General features: G+C 37.3%; 2 protein-coding genes across 3 annotated transcripts in view; one reads left to right on the top strand and one right to left on the bottom strand.

The window, feature by feature from the left end:
• LRBA (LPS responsive beige-like anchor protein) overlaps positions 1-22,890 on the top strand; it is a 721,911-nt gene that overhangs the window by 421,723 nt on the left and 277,298 nt on the right. The window lies entirely within an intron of this gene.
• On the bottom strand, positions 2,680-5,396 carry MAB21L2 (mab-21 like 2). The gene has a single exon (XM_059066717.2). The coding sequence runs from the start codon at positions 4,356-4,358 to the stop codon at positions 3,279-3,281; it is 1,080 nt and encodes a 359-aa protein (XP_058922700.1). The 5' UTR covers positions 4,359-5,396; the 3' UTR covers positions 2,680-3,278.

Raw genomic sequence — 22,890 nt, 5'->3', positions numbered from 1 at the left:
TTAAAATTAGCAAAATAAGCAACCTGTAGAAAGAGAAGAGATTTTTAAAAATGGAGTAATTTCTTTTACAGGCTGTTAGCTAGTGTGTGTGTGTGTGTGTGTGTGTGTGTGTGTGTGTGTCTGAGTTTATTGGTAGGAAATTCTTTGATTTTGGAATCATGTGAATTATTAAATTTTAGTGACTTAGAAGTATTTCAAAGTCATTTTTAATGAAAGTGTTATAATTTTATGAAAAACTTTACAAGCAAATCATATCTTGTCTTATGCATGTTTTTAGCACTTGGGTTCAGCATTGCTGCTTTTATTAAGACTGGACTTGGTAGACTATAGGAAAGGAAGTCTATGCTGGAACTGATTGTTTTGAGTTTGAGCATGTAGCTAATCCAATGTAGAGAAAACTGTAATTCTGAAATTATATCAGCTAGAAAAATTTTCTGTTTTGTTGTATGGCTGAAATGTCTGAAAATGTTTTGTAGTTTCTTTAGGAAAGGAAGGTAACCAAAATTACTCAAACTTTCTAGTTTATGGTAATCTGTGAGTTAGGCCGAAATTTAATTCAGAATACTATTCTATTATGCTTGTGATTTATTTTAAACATATCTAATGAATTGTCCTCATTATTAAAACCCCTGCCAATCTTTGTGATTAGGATCTTTGAAGCTATTGACTCCTTTTGGGGAAAGTTATAACTTATGTTTCTGTTTGATCTTATTCTGTACAGCATCATTAAATTAAGTTTTTTCCCTGCTGCTTGAGCAATACAGGATCTTTGAGCCTAGACACAGAAATGGTCTGTACCGCTGCAACCTGCCTAATGTTACAGAAATCAAAACTTTTGCTAATTTATATTCTCAAAAATTTTTCAGCCCATTATTGGAAGAATTTTTGATTCTGTATAGACGTTGGTGCTTTAAGGTATTTTGTAAATGAGGACACTGGAGTGTTTTTCCTTTTTTGTTGGTGATACCCGCATTAAATTAAATAAGGATGGAAAAAAAGATATGGAATTGGGGAATTTTTATTTCTCCTTGTCAAGTCTTAAAACTTTTTCTCTGGGATAGTTGGAGGGAGATACTTGTCTAATGCTTTAAATACTTCTGTGAGTGAAAAAATGGTCATTTTAAAATGTCATTTATATCTTTTAAACTAAACACTGTGCCCTTAAGTAATTTCTTTGTAAATGTAAGCACCTACTACTTGCTTTGAAATTGTTCTTAAAAAATCAGGACATTTTCCCTAGAGAATAAGTTCATTTGTATTATTCAAAAAATTAGTATATTTGTCTGAACCAGTTAGTATTACAGTGAGTTTATTCTACATCTGCAGGAAGAGAGACCTGGAAAAGATACAGTATAGGTTGAAAGAGTAGAGATGATTTCAGAACTGATAAGATCACAGTTTATATTTCTAACTCAGAACTATTTCTACTACAGAATTTTTACCTAGGAATCTTAAAACTCAAGCCTGTTTTATCAAGTGAACTAGGCTCCGGAGCTCTGAGCAGCTCCTTGCTTTTCATCCACCTCTGCTGTCCTGCTCATCCCTCCACACACTGCCTCCCGCACTCAGACCTCTTCCTCAGATCTTTAAAATTGCTTTTTAGAACATTTTTCTTTGTATCTCTCATTCCTGGATTTTCTCAGTAAGTTAAAAAAAAAAAAAGGGCTAATTCAAAGAATACATTTTAAATATTAAAGGGTAACATCTGACATGTATTCGGTACCTGTGCCTCTCATTAACATATCTAATGGAGTATAGTTACCTCCAGCATGAAGAAGAGGAACCAGTGCCTTTGGGATGCTTTCAGTTTTACTAATTATTTTATTTTTGTAAATGGCCATTTCCTTGTATTAAAAAGAAACGTTTGTTAAAGTTGAAACGTTGAAGTGAATACACTGGATTGTTACCTTAGAAAAGCAGAAAGAGGAGGAACATACTTTTCTTATATTTAATTTTTCTTTGGTCATAAAATAGTATTAAAACCTTTTTTATTTAAATTGAGTGTAAGCTACTTCTGAATAATTCTGGGACTTTGATTAAAAAATGATCATAGTTATAGCATTTATAACTAGCCATTTAAAAACTTGAAGTAATTTATAAATCTGGATTGTTCATATCACCATTTGCTAGAGAAAAGGAATATCGTTATATCCATTTTATCCTCTTTTAATGTGACTGATTTAATTGTTAAGTTTTATTATTTACAACTCGAAGAGGACAGATGATTGAAGGATAAGTATAACTCATTGTGTTAACTATTCAGAAAAGATCCCTAATGTTTCTTTTATAATTCAGACTTAGAGTGCATTCTTTTTAATTATGGCATGAGAGAGCAAATATCTTAATTTTTAATGTGAAAAGACTTTTCTTTTAAAAATTAGGATCAAAATCAGTTCTTTCATACAAAATCTGTTCTTTCAAGTGTGAAATATTACTTTTAGTCTTAAAATCTACAGAACAAACATATATTATAGTTGTGTAAAATTAATATTTTCTCTTTTCTAAAGATTTTGGTGGGAACTTGAATCGTTAAGTCTACAAAATGTGCTGCATTTGTAAATTTTGCAAACTAGAGTTAAAATGGAAGCTTCTTGCATCCCTCAAGTTCACATCTTTATATTGTAAATAATAAATTGTGATCTCACCTTCCTTCATTTAAGAACAATCCACAAACAGTCATTTACAATGTAAAGTAATATTTTTATTACTGTTTTCAACAAGACTGCTTAGGGTGAGGGAAGAGGTGCGGGAGAGGGAGGGGCACATCTGACATTGGCACTGAGATACATTTAACATCAGCAAAACTTTGTTTAAAAGAGAAATTTTACATATAATTAAATACTTTTTTTTCACTTGGTGACAACATTCAGGCAACCCAAAACAAATTGGAGAGAGAGACAGAGACAGAGACAGAGACAGAGAATGAAGAGGGGGAGAGAAGGAAAAGGGAGAAACTACTATATTTTGATTGAAAATGTACCTTGGGTTTCATTTTGTTGTGGCAAAGCCCGATTGCTTCTGTTGTGTGACCTTTTAAATTCACATTGTTTGGAAGAGAAGGATCACTTTTGTGCAAGAATGTGATTTTGTGTGTTTGGTTGGTTTGCTCTCCTTTTGTTTGCTTGTTAATTAAGGAAGTCTTCTGCCAGGTTCCCGTTTCTTTTAGGTGGCTTGCATAAAAGTCTGTGTCTGGAGTTTCCACTGTTTGTCGCCGAGTTGTGTGTTGTGTGTTTGAGAGCATTCCCGTTTGTGTCGCTTTTCAAGCAGTCCCCAGCACCCTATAGTTTGTCCAGGCTTTTGGGATTGGTGAGAATTTCCCTGGCCAGCCTCCAGGTCTGCTTGGCAGCGCTCTCCAGGGCCGAGTGGGGCTTGCCCTGGAAAAGGTCGAGGTTGGGCAGAAAGTAGTGAGGGCAGCGGCGGCACTGCAGGCAGGAGATGAGCTGCAGCAGGATGCCGTTGAGCCGATCTCCGAGGCACGCCTCGTCCCAGTCCGTTTCCCGCGGGTGCTTCTCGCACTCGTACAGCAGCAGCGTCTTCATGTGGTAGTTATTGAGCGGCTGGCCAGGCAGCTCCAGGTGGCGGTCCCGTAGCGTCTTCAGCACCGAGAGACACTTGTTTCGGCAGCCGCCCATCAGCAGGCGGTTCTCAGCCTCTCCGAACTGCAGCACCCAGGCGTCGCTCTCCGCAGAGCTCTGCTTGCCGGTCAGCGAGTAGCACTCCTTAGAGAGCAAGTTGAACCCTTCGGCCTTGACCTCCGCCACCCGATTGGGGCCGGGCCAGGGGATGTGGGGCATAGGCCACTGTGCAGCACTGCGAGGCCAGATACCGGTGCACTTGAACGCCGGAGTGATTTGCACCACGTAGCGCTCCCTGATGCGCAACTTCACCTCGCTGGTATCGGCGATCATCTTGACCACATCCCGGTAGCTGCACTTGTCCACCGCCTGAGCCACCAGCGTCTGGAAACGTGAGCGGATCTTGCGCGCCGAGAGGTAGCCGGACGCTGTGATGAACTCGACCCAGAGAGACATGCTCCGCTTCCGCCCATCGCTCAGCTTGAGCACCGCGCAGCCGGGCAGCGAGCCGTCGTCCACGAAGTTGAAGACGCCCATCTGGTTTAGGTAGAGCACCACCTCGAATTCTGTGGGCGAGATGACCTCCAGCCCCTCGTAGCGGGCATCGATCTCGCTCAGGGAGCTGATGAAGCGAGGCTCCTGCACCTCCACTTCCTTTAGCACGTCCGAGACCACCTTACAGACCTCTCGGATGGTCTTGGCGATGGCCGCCTTGCGCGCTTGGCAGCGCTCAGTGTAGTATTTATTGAGCTGGTAAACCAGCTTGGCCTGAGCGGCGATCATGTTGGGGCACAGGTCCGGGCTGTACACCGGCGTCTCGCAGTACGTTGAGGGATCCAAGGCTCACGCGCTGGTGGTGGCCCTGCGGCTTGCGAAAGAGGCGCTGCGCTCCCCTAAGCCCCACTTTCACTCTTGTTTCCACCTGGGCTGCCCGGCTGATGTTTCAGCCGTCTAGCTCTTTCCTTCCCCTCTTTTGAAAGCTTTTTTCTTCTCCAGAAAATAAGGAAAAAAGAAAAAAAAAGGATGATCTTTGAAAAAGGAAAGTACCTGCTGGGACTTTTTTGCTTTCTCTTGATATGTGAAATAAAGATGTGCCCGCGGGCGAGATGAAGGGGAGGGGGGTGGGGAGACAGGGTGAGAGAGAAAAATTCAGGTTACCAAGAGGTTAGGCTTAGACGTCTGCAGCGGAGATGGCCCAGAAATCTGGAAATGAGGTCTTTTAAATGCCAAAGTAAATTTAAAAATAAAAGCGAAACATTCAGTGTTTCATTCTTAAACTTCTCTCCCACGCTGGTAGCACTTCTTTATTCAGATTAGGTGAGTGCTGTTCTCCTTACCCTCCCCCAAATGGAAGGTGAAGGGTGTAATTAATGTCCAGAGAGCGGCGAAGTGCAACTCAGTCCGCAGCACACTCAGAGGTTCGCAGATGCCCCGCACTCTCAGCGTGTAGGTCTGGTCTCTTCTCAGGGGGTCCTCTTGTAGCGGTTTTCCTCTTTTCCTACTGGAGGCGTTGTTTGGACTGGGTTGGTTTGTTTGCAATGCGTTCTTCTTGTCTTTCTCTAGGTGCAAACCGCTGGACGTTGTTTGATACTCATTTCTGCTTCGTAATTTATAATTTTGGCCGCCACAAAATCTATTTTAGTGTGACGAAGTCGTTGCTTGCGTTGCATCTGGGGTTTAGTTATAACGATTCGAGGGGTTTTCTTCTCCTCCCCCTTTAGGTTGCTTGTGCAGATTCCACTTTCTGAGTCGCCTCTCCTCCCTCCGATGTCTCTCTCTTTCCCTCTCCCTCCTAATCTCTCTTCCTCTCTCTCCTCCTCCCTTCCTTTCTCTCCCTCCCTTTCTCTCTTTCCCTCTCTCCCTCCTTCTCTCTCTCTTTCTCTCACCCTACCCCCCAGCACCTCTCTCTCTCTCTCTCTCTCTCTCTCTCTCTCTCTCTCTCTCTCTCTCTCTCTCTCTCTCTCTCTCTCTCTCGTTGCTGTTTCCTGGAGTTATTTAGTTTATGAATGGTCCTGGGCCATCATGAGGGGGGTGGAGCTTCAGTTCCTACAATCGCTGTCGGAGCTGTCAGTGCTTTAGCCAATCCGAGAGAGAAGACAGGCATGCTTGGCAAACGGTAGCAGCCACCGCTGCACTTGATAAAGAAAGGGGGTAAAGAGAGAAGTAAGAAAATAGGAGGAGATAGTAGAAGTCAAATGCTCACACACATTTTGCAGCCCCCTCTTCTTTATCATCCTCTCTTATCAATTGCAAGGAAGAAAAAGAGAGTGTATAGAGGAGGGACTTCTTGGAGATGGCTGGAATGACTCAAGGGAGAGTAGCAGTGGTTCAGAAAGGTTCACTTTTTTTTTTTTTCTATCAACATTGTGAAGAAGGTGCAAACGCTAACAAAATTACTTTCGCTTGAAGGCAAATGGAGGAGGAAGGGAAATCTGGGAAAGGACCTAAATTTTTCTAGATTTTTTCCTTAGGCAAAATCTTCCTCCCTTTTCTTCCCCTCCGCTCCCATTGTTGCCAAGAGCCAGAGCAATTGCTGTATATGTGTGCCAGTTGGGGGGTGGGGGGAGTGGACATGGGGTGAGAGTTTATAATCGTAAATCTCTTTTCAGTAATTTCCATATGCTGTTGAAAAATGAGGCAGGGCAAAAATGGTACAAGCACCTTGTTTGATAATTACTTCATAATTAAGATTCAGATATAGTTAATGTTATTACTTTACTGTTACAAGTAGTAACTTATTATCAGAGAGAAAATGTTTAAGTTGTGAGAAACGGTGCAGATTTATATATGGTAAAATTTTGTTGGATATACTTTTTAAATAAGCCACTAAAATTATTTTAAACTTAATAAAAATGAAGGGAAGTAAATATGAACCTGATTTAAAGTTTTCTTAAAATGTTAATGTTGTAAATCTAATTTTGAGTATGTTTTCAGGCAGTACAGAATTTCACTTGTAAACTCATTTTATTTTCATAATTGACTCTTGCTTTTAAAAGACTTCACTACTGCAAAAATCTATAACTATCCTGTTATTGATTACACAGATGGCTTCACTCCTCCCTTGGCATTTCAGTGAAACACATGCATGTGCTTTTAGTATATGTATTATACTTTCGAGCTGTACCATGGTAGCCTTTAGGTACTTTTGGTTGAAAGAGCTGTAACAGTGTTTCTGATTTGCTTAGAATTTATGTTTGAACCTCAGGTGTGTGGATTCTGAGTCTTTTTAAGACAAATCAAGTAGATGGGAATGTTTTTAGTTAGAGTTTGGACGTTATGTACTCCGATAATGCTGTAACAAAGAAAATCTATAAGCCGGTTGTGCGAAGACTTCATTTTGCAAAACCTGGTATGCGGCTTTTTCAAAACCCCGTGGGAAGGCTTGACTTGCTGTCTTAAGGCTGAACCAGATGAACCTGAATTCAGTTGCATAGGAAAAGTTTGTTTCATCAGGTACTTGATGTCAGATGCTTGGACTTCCTTGGTTCGTTCTTACACATCTGGTGCGGACCACTGGTATCTTGTCACCCCCTCACTCTCGTAGCTACATGTCTCTTCCCGAAGAACTTTGTTCTTTTTTTCTTCTTTTCGTCAAGTCGGATTTGTTGCCAGGGATGTCTTCAGTGGCCAGGAGTTGAGAGGATCAGTCGCGTCCGCGGAACTCCGGGACGCAGAGCTTTAGTGACTTCTCAGGAGTCGCAGCGGCGCCGGCGGCCGCGGGCTCCGGCGTGCGTGCGGCTGGCGTCGGAGCCCGGGCGGCCGGAGGATGGACGCGAGCCGGCGCCTTCAGGGTCTGCGCGTGTGGGACGCCCAGGCTCTGCCGGCACCCCGGCGATTGGCCACGAGGCCACAGCGGCGCTCTGGGAACTGTTACTGGCAGGAGGGGCACTTTGCGGCGGGGAGTGGTGTGAACGCCAGGAGAGGATCCCGCGCGGCTTCTCCCGAGGGCAGTTACTGGGCGGAGACTGGTGGCGGGGTGAGAGGATGAGGAGCTTCCCTCCCCCCGCCCCGACCCTCGCCCCTCGCCCCTCGCCCCCGGTCGGAGCCGCTGAGGCCTCGCGCGTGGACCGGCCGGGCCCGCGACGCCCCAGGGAGTGATTGTTTGCAGAACGCCCCGGGGTGACGGCGTCATCCCTCCTCCGTACTCCCGCGCCCGCGGGCAAGCGCCCTCCGCCCTCCGTCCGCACGCCCTTCTCGGGTGGGGCGGCCCCAGCCGCTCGGGTCTTGGCGCCACCATTCGCCCGGCACCCCACTCCTCCTCTCCTCCCTGCTCCGTCAGCACGACCAAGCTTCGTCCCACCCTTGTCCCCTCGCTTCTCCACTTCTACGTACTGAGGCCGAGGGAATGATAAAATGTTACAAATGTTTTGATTTAAAAACAATTCATTACCAATTTACCCTGTCCAAGGTAGATGCTCTAGTAAATAATAAATCAGTTAAACAAAGGCGACTTTAATTTATTGCCGTGGTACTAATTAGAAACATCATTTGAGCAATAAACTTAAACACTTCCAGCAAATAATGCTCCCTCTTGCTGGTTCCCTTCCTTCCCCTCCCCCACCCCAACTCACTGGCTGCCTCTGCTCTAAGAGCTGCTTCAGCTGTGTGTTTGCGGATCCGCTCTTCCTCTGGTTGAATAATTGAAGGGGGAAACGGTATCCGAGGAGGCTGTAATTGAAGAGCCCCTGTCACCTCTGCTTTTATGTATGTTAGTATAGAAGTCCATCAGCAGCTCCTTGATGGTGTATTAAAACGGAGTGGCAGCCCCTTCTGCAGGAGATACCGTATTCTATTAAAGGAGACCAAGTGAGAGAAAGAAACTCTAGAGGCTAAAAGCCACTTCAAGTCTTCAGACCGATTGATCTGTATTCTCTTGTTATAATCCGTCTCATCATACTTGAGTTAATGAGGCAAAAGAGGGGGAGCGAAATCTGATGGTCCTTGACAAATTCATTAGGGAGGCTGCAGGACATTTTATTTGACTGTTAAACATCTTGTTTGTTTGGTTTAGGCAGTGCCAACATCAGCATGCTTCTGCCAGACCTATCGTGTTGGTCTGACTACAGACATTACTAAAAAGAGAAAGAGGACATTCAGGGTGTGATTTGAATATTTTGTTTTGGATTTCATGAAGCCCATACATAACCTTCAGACTTCTCTAGGATTTACCTTCACCGTCCTTACACTTAGGAACTTTTATGAGAATTTAGATGATGATAGTGAGGTGGGCATGTTTTTAGTTACTATAAATTATGTATGTTTAAACTTTAGTCTGAAAAGTTCCCATTTCCTTAAAAAAATTGAGTCAAGTTACAGAAATTACTGTGCTTAGTTTTTGAAAAAATGTGAATGTTTAAGCTCCGGAAGAGTAGCCACATCATACATTAGAGCCTATCTTTACTTGATCCTGGTTAAATAAACTTTTAATTATTAACTGAATTTCCTTTTTCAGTGAAACACTTATGGGTACAGAAACTTGGAAATCAAAATGTTAACTATTTATACAAATATGATGTTTTTGAAAGAAAATGTGTGTATTTTAATTTGAACGCCTTTTTATATTTAAAATTAGAAGCAGCACCAGGTACTTTATGAATGGTGCTAAAATAATGTGATGAGTTGACAGAATACTTAAAAAACTGAAAATATTTCTAATTGAAGAATAATGGGCAACTAAGTTGGAATGCTAATCTTGTAATATTTTATTCTAGGATAATAACACTGTACTTGATTTTTTCAGTTTCTCCAATTATGATACTTTCTTGCATAGAGAATTCAGTCATATTTTCTTTCAGCAATTGACTTAAACCTCCTCAGCTTAAGTGCTTTGAGAAAGAGCTCTGTCTTCCATTTACAGGCAAACAGTATGAGAGAAAAAAGAAAACTAATGCTCTTTGCCTGTCATTTTTATACATTCTTGCACTGCTGATGAAGCTTGAACTGCTGCAGGGAATGTATGGATTTGAAAAGAAATGATTCAGTAGTTCATGTTGTGTTTCTCAGAAGCAAAACCAAACTAATGGCTGCAGTCAGTGCTTCTGTACATCTGACAGTTATAATCCTGTTTACATTTCCAGAGAATACAAAATGCTTAAACTGTTTTATTTTTTGCTGATCTTTACTTAGAAATGTGCTTACTGAGTTAAACTTCAGTGCAGTTTTTACTTTATCATATCACCGGGACTTAAAAGATATCCATTAATTATCTCTAGAAATGGCATACAGTATTTCAATAATCTTTCCTAAAGAGTATACAGATTTTAGATTATATGATTTTGTTTTCCAGGAAAACATTTTAGAATTATTCACAAAATAATCAGGTTATTGACTTGAAAAAATCTACTCTCTGAAGGATTTATACTTTTTGGAAAACAAAAGACCACGTGTTTACCTGTATATATGCTTATCCTCTAAAATCTAACTTTAAAATATCTGTACAGTTGCTAAATGTTTGGTTCTTATATGCTTAATCATTCAATATATTTATAAAAATATTTTTTAAGAAAAAAATTCTTTTTTAGGGGGTCAAGATGTAAAAGGGGCAATAAATAATGATTAAATTCTCTGAATTTAAAAACTATTCCAGTAAAAACAAGAAGAAAAGTAAATAACCCAAACACAATGTGTTAGTGTATTAGTTGATGCAATTTTATTGAAGTAATTATATTAAACTATCTGTAAGAAGCTTTAACAGCACCAACTGTCAGGATTATACTATGCACATTGTATTAAAAGTCAGAGTAAAGCCGCATTCTCTTCCATTCTCTGTCAAATGATCTAATTTTCCAAATCTCCTAAGTATCATAGAAATTGTTTAAAAGCTATTGATAATTATTATTCTGGAATCAATCAGGAGAATAATCAGTAATAGAATGTTTTCTTTGAGTGGTTCACCATAGTGCCTATTCATTTTAAATGGTCAATCATGCTGCTAAAACAAGTTGTTTTTTTAATTTCTTTCACAAAATAGCTTTAAAAAAAAAAACCTGAAAAAACCCCAAACCTTGTAATCACTTTGATTGGTAACCCAAGGGTATTGTCATTTGAACAGTTTGAACTTAATGTTTTGTAAGGTCAAAGCAATGGCTTTAACTTTGCATTACTAAGCCTCAAATTGTACTGAAAAATAAATGCTTTTATGTACTTTTGAATATTGTTTTATGGGATTAAGTTTGTTTGGGTTACCTTGGAGAATGTATTTGATTAGTGATATTTACACTTATTAAACTTTTACAAGTCTAATCCTTGTATAATTTAGTAAGATGAGAGTATTGAAAGTACAATAGATGTTTGTTTTTTCCCCAAGTTTAGTACTCAGCTGTGTATATGAGTACTTTATTAAGCTATACATAATATCATCAAAATGGACAGTGATAGAGCAAAGAACTTGTACTCAGGAGAATGGAAGTGAGCAGCTTTTAGCCTGACTGAAATGTAAATACCCTTGTATTATTGAGCTAGGATATACAGTGTTAAGACAATCTGAGTTAATTCGGCAAGTATTTTTCATTGAATTTACTATATTTTCACTTATGTCTTTTGACTTTACCAAGAAACATTTAGCTTTCTCTCATTTTAGAGAAACACAGTTTTGAGTTGTAGCAGTCCCATTCCTTTATTTCTGTAAGACAGTTGAACAGTTGTTCTGAAAAGTTAAATAAGATTCTACCTTTCTGTCTTCTTTCCTTCCTTTTTAACAATTTTAACTTCTTAATATACTGTGAGGTATATATTATATTTTTTCAGTTTAATAACTTTGGCTTTCATGACTCACTATAATTTTCAACAAATGAAAGGGTGCTTTTAGTAGAAGCCAATTCTTAACTATTTACGGTATGATTGTGTAATTAGTGGATTATTATCTGTGTCTCCTCCACCTTTGAGAAACAAATTTTACTGGTCTTTAATATCACTTCCACAAAATAGAAAATCAGGATTATTGATATTAAGCTTGATGCTAAATAAATCAAGGCTCCTGATTTCAATTTCATTCATTTCCATTCGGAACATTGAATTTTACGCTTTAAGGAAGATGTGGTATCCTTAGTTTAATAAGATAATACTACTGATTCACACGTAGAATATGTTTCTTGGGATTTCAGAGTCATTCCCACTCCCATTTCCACTTTCCTTAGCCATCAGTGCCAGACATTTACAAAACAGATGATTGAGATTAGGGATGTAGATTATGCCCGTACCGAGCTGTACTTAGTTCAAAATATAAGACTTAGTGTTATGTTCTATATTTCTTTCAGGCCATACGAGACATTTTATGGGCCTATGTTTAAAATGATCAGTTAAGCATATCGTAGGTAAGTTTTTGTTACACTTCAGGAAAACTAGCCCTTTTAAACATCTTAGTTTCTCTTGAAATATACAGGTTCTGCAGCACTCCATCTATAATGTTATTAGTAATAGTAATTTTGCATCAATCTTCTGCTAAGATTACAGGAAATTTTTAATAAGCTTGTGTTATTTTTAATGAAAATGTTAAAAACAATCTAGCCTGTTCCTTCCTTTAAGCATTGTGAATTAGCGTAAAAGTGATGTGCTGAGAGGTTTCTCTGATTCCTGGTAGTGGTTGAATAACAACAACAAAAATCCTTCATTGGCTCTAATCTAGGTATAGAAGACATCTGTGTAGTATAAATGAAATAATATTTGATGATCTAAGGAATGGAAACTTTTCCTTTACCCATGTGAAATAAAGCTAGGATATAAAACAGCTGTCTTGGCCTATGTATATCAAGGTCCTGCCAGTCTGTTTCTTTTCTGAGTTTTCCCTTTCTCTCTTCCCTTGTTATCTTTGGATCCTAAAGAGTCACTCTTATTTTCTGACTGGTTTTGTCTGTAGACGAAACCTGGGTTAGTAGGTTTAAATCAGCCAAGATAGAGTGAAAAATCTTTGATCTATGGCTCTGACTGTTTCCAAATGATTTGCTTGCTGGGACCAGACACTATCCATGCCCTTTCACTTTGCTATCAGATAGGTGCACACAAAGGACCTGAAAGGCTACCAGATGCACAGTTAATCATCATATTAGATAAGTAAAGGGTTCCAACCATACTTAATTACATCTTCTATTTCTAATAGTTATTTGTTCTATAGTACCTTGTTGGTTAAATGCTCTACAAATCTAATCTTTTCTTCAAATTAGTTAAAACTTTCTATAAATTATAGCATCAATTTAAAACAAATGATACAAAGCTATGTATTTTTTTTTTAATATAAGTTCCTTGCTGTCACATAGCTTACCTGCATAGATAAGATAAAGAAAGGGAGACAGTATGATAGTATTAAAGAGCATTAGTCTAGGGGATAAAAAGCCCTGAATTTTTATCCTAGCTTGGCTACAAACCGTGTGAGTGACCTTGATCAAGTCGGTGTCTCCACTCACTATTTTCTCAATTGGTAAATGGAGGGATAGATGAAGAGTTTTTTCTGCCTCTTCTAGATAGACAAAAATCTGTAATTTCCTACCCTAACATGATTAAAGTTCTTGTTTATATCTTTATTCATTGATTTTAAATCAGAAATCTTTCTGCACACATTTAGAATTTCAGTGCTGTTCTAATATATGCATATGCAAGTTTTCAACATGAAAAAGATCACAGAAGGAATAAGCTTACAAATCGTTATATTCCATATTTTAGACTTAAGGGAAAAAATGCAAATTATAGATTGGAGACAGTTGTGAGGGACAACCCATTAGCAAGTTGGAATACATTCTAAGAGTATACTAATTATTCTTTGATAGGAGTTGGAGCATAAAAATATGAGAATGAAACAGGCTATGTATTCTTGTATATTCAGCAAAACCGTATGTGTTTAAAGGTGTGCGTAAGGTTGGCAGGTGTGTTGGTTTAATTTTTCCTCAAATTGTTGAATTGTCTTTCAATGTTTCTGATATTTTCACTAAGATTAGCTATTCTGTAAATATTAGTTCGTAGAGCCAAATAAAGTTCAAGTTCATAATTAACTTAAAAATATTATTTTAAAAAAGGAAAGGTCAGTCTTCTCCTTAGAGAAACGACACTGCTTTAAGCAACTATAACATTACCATATTCACGTTGTGTTAAAAGATAGACCCAAGCAGGGAAATGGTTTTCAAAACGTGAGTCACTAAAGTAAGTTTTATACTACTTTCTCATGCTTTTCACTTGTTTTCATCAGAAGACCTGACAAGCATAAAAGTGTTAACATCTTTTATTTTACAGATGTTCTTAGTTTTCCCTCAAACTGTAAAAGATGCTGTATCAGAGTAGCATGGTAGGAAATAATTTCAACACCTCCTTTCACTTATACGATAACTTATTATTTGTCTGAGCTTGTGGATATTTTTGGAGGGAGGGAAGTGAGACATGAAAAGACAACATATTGAGATCTAATTGTTCTCATTTTGAAATATAGATCAATCAGTCTGTCTGCTGTATTATAAATTCTCTCTAAAATACCTTTTCAGTGGGCATAGTTGAGTTATTTTTACTTCTATGTTGTGTTCTTTGGAAGTCTGTCGTTAATGCAATAGGCGTGCCAGGTGACCACCGAGAGAGTTGTTGATGGACACTCTGTGGGTTTGCAGAGTGCAAACCTAAAAGACTAAGAGATGAGAAAGGCATTGCTATTTGTGAATTTATGTTTTATCTCACTTCACTTGAAAATTTATGAGTAGCGTGGCTTAAGGGTGCCGGAGTTGTGTGTTCCAGGGCTTGCCCCTACTGATAACACCCTTGTTGGCGTGAAAGTGCAATGCAAATTATGACAGTTACAACCTTCTGTTTTGTTTAACTTGTCAGTAGATTTCCTGGCTCAGTGCTGAGGGCAATGGTGTGTTCAGCTAGTCCATATTCACCTAAACTTAAAAGGTCAGGTTTCTACAGGCAAGCCTAGTCAAAGCCTAATTGATGAGGAGGGCAGGGAGACAGAATTTACTGTTCTGTTGGCTAGTTTCATATCGTTAGGTTGTCCTGAAAGCATCAGGCAGTCACAGCCCCTTTCATGTAAGTGCTGACCCTAGACAGGAGCTGACAATCAAAGGAGGCAGCCACAGGAACCAGTGCAAGTAGGCTATTGATTTTTCAGTTAGGTCTAAGTAGTTTGTAGTATGGGTAATGGGTGACAGAGGCAGGTATGTCATTATCAATGAGCTCCAGAACAGTAGCGACAACCCTCTCTCATATTTCCTTCAGCACTGACAGTATGCATCCTGGGCCGGTCAATAAATCGCCCAACCCTTAACTGACAAGTGACTTGGAGGTTTAGGTTGAGGGGTGGAAGTTATAGAGCTAAACTTCTCTACTTGAACACATACTGGATCTAGCAATAGAGTCAGTAACTATATTGTTGTAAGTTTTTGAAGTTTTGATTTGGAAAAGTCAGTGCAACTCTGAAAATCAGAGTTTACTTTTAAGCTTTTGAGAATTTAAGAAACGTGTTTACTTAGTTAAGAAATAAAGAAATGAGCTAATCATTTGTAAAGATACTCTGCAAGCGTAATTAAGTTAGGTTATTATTGTATGGTTTCGCTTTTAATTTAGACTAGATCCTTATTTAATCACGATATCTCTGAACTTATAAAAGTTTAGCCATTAGAAATTCTCTTAAAATCCTTTATAATTCCTAATCTCTTCTTAAATGTTTTAACTGCAGACTAATTTTAAGTAGAAAAAAACTTGAACCATTTGTAAATGTTATGTATTAGCCATTAAGCAGTTACTATTTGACCTTCAAATTTGTTTTGTATTACTTTTCACAATAAAATAGTCAGGAATTGAACATTTAATGATTAAAGTTTGATGAATTATGGTTGCTTCTGAATTTTAAAAAGCAATGAGGCTGACTTGTTTTAAAAGCGTTTCATATGGATATTTACATTTAAAGGTAGATGTAGTTCGTATTCACATAAACACAAAAGTGTAACAGGTTTTGATTAAAAGTACACATGTTCTAAAAGGGATATAAAATAATTGAGAAATATTTTAAATTTAAACCAATCTCTATTTTGTTACAAAATGTAAGTAATATAAAGGGAAGATAGTATTTATAACTAGAAGTGGGAGGTTGGATTGTACCAGGATCCTTGCAAACTATTACATGCTTACATTTTTTGAAAACTTTAAACAAATTGAAATAAAACAGAAAAGTAAATGTTTTTTAAAACTTCCTTAAAAAACGTATCGCTATGATATCTTGTTTAACACTGTGATATTGTACAGAACCAGAGTTTAAGTCTGTAGTATCATCTAGCCATGGGGTAGCCTGCCTGACCACATGAATCATTTTCATTTGTCCAATACAAGTGAAAATACCACACACCCCCCCACCTTTTTCCTTTAACTAACAACAGTAGATTAATGCGCACTGAGGGTATGGATGCTTAAATATTTTCTTAAGTTTGCAGTGACATGTCTGTGTGAATACCCATCTTCCTTCTTAAGAAATGAGAGAATGCACATTTGAAATGTAGTGAAAGATGGCTACTATGGAAATATGATAGTCTTAGTTTCAAAGATGCTTTGGGATTATGTAATTAATATTTAGAGAAATTTTATTCAACTCTCTTGCTTTAGTCACCTTTTGAGGCTTATAGATTCTTAAAGCAAGATTCCTTTTAGAGTCAGTGTTTTCGCCCTGTTGTTTATTAATCATTCACTTAACCTGTGTTTTTCTGTTGGATTAGATAAAATATTTAGCTGGGAATCTTGTAATCTTTATATCGTTAGCTGTATTATAGGTGCAGCTTCTTCTGCTGTATTTGAAGTCTTTCCTGAATACAGTGTTTTTTCAGGAATGAAAAAAAAAAAAGCTGAAGAAAGGGGGACAAATTAAATTTTCATGAAAGAAAATCCTAATCAGCAGTGACAGTGTAAGAGAAAGATGATTGCCACTTGGTCATTGTGGAGAGGCACTTAGATTTGGTGTCAGTGCTTCTGTTAATGATGACTAATGTCTTTCTCGGAGCAAGTGCATGCTCCAACATACTGCTACAGCCAGAGAGAGGGCTCAGCAATAGACACCACTCAGCAAAAGCATTAGGTGTCCTAAAACAAAGGCTTTTTAATGCAATCAGTTTGACAGTCTCTATTATTAGAAAAATGCAAACATAATTCTAAGGCATTTATCAACACACTTTAAGCTGTTTTATGTCCAGTACTAAGAGATATTATTTTAAAATTAAAGTCGAACAATATTAATGAGATGTGCTCCCTACTTTGTTACTTACAGGAAATGGGCACATATATTGCCATTGCACAAAATCACTCGTGTTTAAGAAAAGTTTTAAAAAGAGACAAGCATGCAGCAGATTTTTTTCATACTGCATTGCTGTATCCTGAATAAATGCTTTATAGTTACAAAAAGAGAATGGATGACTCAAAAGATCTTTATAGATCTTTTAATCTTAAATATACTGCTTACACAAAGATGACATGTGTTATTTCTTCAGTTTTCCCCCAAAGTGTAAGACCTTTCAGAAGGGCATTTGCAATGCTTGTCATATTTTTTCATATACATCTTATTGGCCCGACGTGTCTTGAGAACCATGAGAACACAGATGTCATTGCATTCAGACAACACTAATTACTCTGGGATTTTTGCAGCCTCAGTGCCTGCATGTAACTGTCGACTGTGATTGTTCATGCAGCTTACAGTGGGGACATTTTGCACATGAAAATAGTGAGACACAAAAATTGTAAGACACGTCTTTTAGTCCCCTATTGTTCTCCAGTAGAACTTGGAAGAAAAAAAATTCCTGACACATCAATTTCATTCAGTATTTTGCATTTGAACCATGTTTTGGCAACATTTTCCCTTCTAAAGTAAGAGTGTTATGCTTTACTGTTCAGTGAAATCTATTATCCATCTGTTCTTTAACCTTCTTGTACAGTCTTTTACATTATTTTGTCTTCAAGCTTCACGGGAAATTTCTTTATGCAGCTTATAGTTTGAGAGAAGCACTAATTGTGATATGAGTCTTTCCAAAGTGACAGTGCAAAACAATAAATATGTATGATGTGTTCTTCTGGTGTGCAATTTAATGTTTAATGAGAAGCTGCAGCAAATATGGTTAGTTTCAATGTCGGTAAGTCCAATCATCTTATGCTTTTAACACAGGTCAGTTCTTTTCTTTGTTTAATTTTCTCTGTAACGTTCTGGATTTCGGTTGATGATTCATGGTGTTTAGGTGGTTTCAAAGTATCAGAGGTCAAATGGTGGTCAGATCTGGGCCCTCACTACTAAATGTGAAGACCAAATATATGTTTTGATAAAAAAGCATAATCTGTGATTGAAAATAAAAAACTCCAGTAATGTAACTTCATATGCTGATGAAGCAGAAATTGAAGCAGCTTGATCAAAGATGTATGATGAGATAAAACTGCAGTCTCTGCTGTACAGTTATAGTAATTATGACTAATGAACCGTCCAGTCTGGATGAAATGGCATGCCCACAGGGACTGTGTCCAATCAGTTGTGACTTATGCAAGCTGAAGAAACCATTGTGATGGGGTTCCATATTCTATATCATAAGAAGTATACTCTTCATTATTAGTATAACTTTTGTTAGGGTAATGTAAAGTGATTGGAAGTTATCTAAATTTTGTTAAATATAGATTATAATTCTTTTTCTCTTTCGTATACTTACTTAAAGTTAAACACATATATTTTGTGTTTGTGACCTCTGGTTTACCTTTCCTTTCCTAAACACACTTAAGCCACTAACACAATTCTGTGACTTCCTACTTGTTCTTCTATTGTGCTACTCTTGAACACTCCCTCTTTTTTAGAGCTCTTGTTTACTTTTGTCAGGAATTATTGTTCACTAACTGGATATTGGAGAGATACTTTTACAATAATAGTAAGACGTATGAGGCAGTTACTCTGTGTAAGCACTTTTCTAAGTGCTTATGTTAACATAACATAGGTTATATTAACCTATGTTAACTCAAAAATCCTTTCTTACAACCCTTTGAGGTAGTTGCTATGTATATATTATCACCATTTTACAGATGAAGAAACTGAGATGTGGGAAGGTTGAAATTTGCCCAAGGTTACATGGTCTTATTAATGTTGGATTACCTTGAGGAAGTTAGTTATATTCTTCTGACCCTAATGTATTTCTAAATTACTCTTACTTTCCCTTTTTCCACCCTGGATTAATTTTTTGTTGTTACTGGTTTTCTGGCAACTGACAAAACTGCTAGGGTATTTTAAATCCGAGGGCTCATGTTCAGTTTCTAGCATAAGTTTTTCAGGTCCCCAAACTCAAGTTATATTCAGGTCCCTAAACTCCCCCACTTGGTATGTTTTTGTTTTTGTTTTTTTTTTGCGGTATGCGGGCCTCTCACTGTTGTGGCCTCTCCCATTGCGGAGCACAGGCTCCGGACGTGCAGGCTCAGCGGCCACGGCTCACGGGCCCAGCCGCTCCACGGCATGTGGGATCTTCCCGGACCGGGGCACGAACCCGTGTCCCCTGCATCGGCAGGCGGATTCTCAACCACTGCACCACCAGGGAAGCCCCCCCCACTTGGTATGTTTTAAGTGACTTGCGCTTTCAGGATGGAGTTTAGGAATGGGTGCTTCTGATAGGAGTGTATATCTAAAGTCTAATAAATGTATCAATTGGTACACTCTTGAAATTGTAAAATCTTTAAGTTGTAGTAAGAATACAGTATACTCACTTAAAAGAAAATAAGTAATGCTGGGAAAATAAGTTGGGTTGGTTTTCTTCCGAGATTATCTACCCAGGAGTTTTTCTCATCAAACCAGACATAGTCCTCATCTTAATGATTTCTTATTCCTGGCACCTTACACACTATGGGCTAGCTAGTAGGTATTCAATAACTATTTGCGGAAAGGAGGGAAAAAATGAAGGAAGGGGAACTTTACAGTGATTCAGTAATTCAGTGATTCTGTCGAATACCTGCTTTAATTCTAGTTTCCTTGACAGGTTTTTACTTATAGGAATAGAATAAAACAGACTGTCATTATGTGATTATTCTTTAAAATCTTTAAAACGCTACCTAATCAAGTTTGTTTCCCACTGACCCTCAGTCTGAAACCTTTGTCTTTTCAGGCTGACTTCTTTGCATTTATCATATAATGCCCTACAGAGAGCTTTCTTTGAACTGATATTCTAGTTACCTCAATCTCAGTTTAGTGTGTTTTCATTTTTGTTGCCTCCTGTATGTCATTATCTATGTGTTCCTCTTCCTTTATTACCTTACCAATGTGAAAAGTTATTGAAAGGCAGGTATCACCTTATTTATTTGTTAGCATTACATGACTATATACATAGTACATGCTCAATAAATACCTGTAGATTGATTGATAATTTTGGTGCCCTCCTCTTTCTAATAGGTTTCTTCCCATCACCAAAGTAAAATTTTCAATGTGAGATTTCTAGAGGTGATGTTTTGAAAGTCTTTAAAAAACTCAATTGAAATGAGATTTAAACATGAACAATATTGAGCTCTTATTCTGTGCCACGCACTATATACTAAGCACTTTAATTGTCTTAATCCTCTCAGTAAATCTATAACGAGTGATATCCTTTTATTATCCCTATCTGTATAGAAAGCAAGGCACAGAGAGGATAAATAACTGGATTCATTCTAAAGCTAGGAAGTAGCAAAACATGACTTGCAAAGATGGTGACAGTTTATTTTAAAGCAATCAACTTAGTTTTGTTATCCTGTCAATGCCATGCTCTTTTTGTTTCTTTAATGCCCTTTCTGCAATTGTCTACAATGGTTTCTCAACTTCTGCTTTCCTACAACTTAAATGATATCCATTGCACACCTACTTATCCTTACCTTCTCAAGATACTCCAAAGCCCTTTTCTTTCCCAATCAGAAGATGAGAATAACTTGGTGTACAGTACTTTAAAATGTTGTGACATAATCAGATAATGCAGAGAGGTAAAGAGATCCCAGTCTCACGTTTTTTTGTTTGTTTGTTTTGCTTTGCCTTTTAAATTCATGGAGGACCAAATAGCAGTTGTCATTATCATCATCTTATGCATGTTTTAAGAGATGGTTACAGTGTGAACTGTTAGGTAGTCTGGTTAGGAAATTTCCAAAGTAATATGTACTAAATCATAGGAAAAATACTTGAAATTTACATTTGGTTTTAAAGTGATTGGTAGTTACATCCATGGCTGTTTATAAAAGGGAAATGGAGTTAATAAAATGCATATTTTATACTTAGGAAACATTGTGGCTTATAATGAGTCTTTATATAAAATTGAAACCACTGTGTTATCAAAGAGGAAGCAGTCTACCAAATATAGTAAGCTCTCAAGTAAACTGACATCAATTTCAGTTTCTTTTTGGATTTCAGCTTTTATGTGGAAGTTGATGGCATTCTATTTCATAAGCATTGCAGTACTCTCTGTGTATTTTTAAAAGTCATGTCTGTATATTTTGCTTGCAGGAATTTAGTTATTCAAGTTCTTGCTCATTCAATAAAGGTCAATTCATATTTAGCTAAACATTTTGTCATGGTAATTACTATTTGTATTACTAAAAACATTTCAGTCTGAAGTCAATATCAGTTATTGATCTTCCTTTAACTTTTAAGGTTAAAATTACTTTAAAGCTTTTCCTAAATAGTTTAATTGGAAATCTTTAATTAGAAGGAAGTCCAGTAAGATCCTAAGATGAAAACTTTGTTTTGAAATGAGTCTGTTTCATATTATGTTTTATTAAATCACATTTTATTTATTCATGAATTTTCTTGTAACTTTGACTCTTTCAGATATAATTCAGATATAGTAAATTATATTCAGATCTCATAAAATGCCATATGATTCTTTACGAGTTTTTTACAGGAGAATTGAAATGATAGATTTATATAATTAAAACATTTGTCATATTTAAAGTACTTCAAAAAGTAAATTTTAAATTAAAAAAATCACTTCTGTGATTTTACATATGTTAAGCTTATGTTATATTCATGAAGACTTGAAGAGAATGAGCAAAAAAATGAAATCAGTTAAAGTATAGTAATTTTACTTTTATAATTACTTTGGGAGGTTATTTTCCTTCATTGTATTAATATTTTTCAATAAATTTAAATATTTGTACACATAAATAAATAATTTTCAAAGTCTAATTTGTTTTTAAATAACTCTTAGGTTGTATAGGTTTATCATATTTTATTGTCTTTTATGTATTAAGTAAATAAGCCAGGATTCCATTATGTGCAGCTTATACTTTGCCATGGAAATTGGCATCTGGAATTACCTTGAGAGTTGTCATATAAAAAGTATATATAAAACCATAATTCATATGCTACTACTCTACACTGCTGCACGTGATCAATATAAAACATAGCCCTGGCGGTCCGGTGGTTAAGTCTCTCTGTGCTTCTACTGCTATGGGCACTGGGTTCCATCCCTGGTCAGGGAACTAAGATCCCGCATGCTGCACAGTGCAGCCAAAAAAATTTAAAAAGAATTTTAAAAACATAGCTTTTAAGAAGAGTATAAGGCTAGTATTTCAGCCTTGTGATTATGTGATGCTAATTGGTAAGTTTTATTATTGTTAGATTGCCAAGATCTAGGCTTATATACAAATTTGTCATAAGGCTGAAAAAGATTACTTCCAAACAAACCTAATTCTGGGAAGCAGGGAAACAGAAATTAATAAGACATAATTTTGAATATCTAGTAGCTCTCAGTTAATAATATTTGCACTATTTAAATACTTGAAGGCCTTTCATGTATTGAATGCAGATAAATTTTAAGAAAATATATTGTAGATTAAATGTGTATTAATTTCTGTTCTGATACTTTCTGCAAATTGACTTTGTTTTGTTCTCTCTGCTTCCTATGACTTTCACACTGTGAAATTAAGAGCGTATTTTCTTCCCTGTCTGTTAAACATTTACTGAGAACATACAGGGCAGGGGTGCCTACCTGTAGAGAAAATGAATATGCACTTCAATTGCCATTTATCACAGCTGCCTATAGCAGTGAGAGTATGTGTATAACTGTAGTATCATTAACTTTGCTTCTCTCCCATTCAAGTTTGCAGATAGAGTAAATATACGCAGTCTTCTGTGGAAAAATTCAAGGTTCAGATTGCAAATAGGGGGAGAAATACTCTTGGAAATCAGCCAGTGAATACTCAGCAACAGTGAAAAGAGCTGAGGTGAGCAGACTATTATATGCTGATTGGTAGATTTGCAGACAAGGCATTGACTAGCTTTGTGCATTTAAGGCCAGTCTTTATGCAGGAGCCAAGATTATTTGGAGAAATATGACCAAAACTAACAGGAAAGAATTAAAAGGGGGACTAAGTGGGAAAGAGAATA

Source organism: Kogia breviceps, chromosome 6 (genome assembly GCF_026419965.1).
Source record: "Kogia breviceps isolate mKogBre1 chromosome 6, mKogBre1 haplotype 1, whole genome shotgun sequence".
NCBI lineage: Eukaryota > Metazoa > Chordata > Mammalia > Artiodactyla > Physeteridae > Kogia > Kogia breviceps.
Note: the sequence above shows the minus strand (reverse complement) of the source record. Positions and strands in the feature narration are given on the sequence as shown.

Bases quoted from the DNA above. Each gene is read 5' to 3' on its own strand.
- MAB21L2 (XM_059066717.2), bottom strand. From the start codon at position 4,358: ATGATCGCCGCTCAGGCCAAGCTGGTTTACCAGCTCAATAAATACTAC.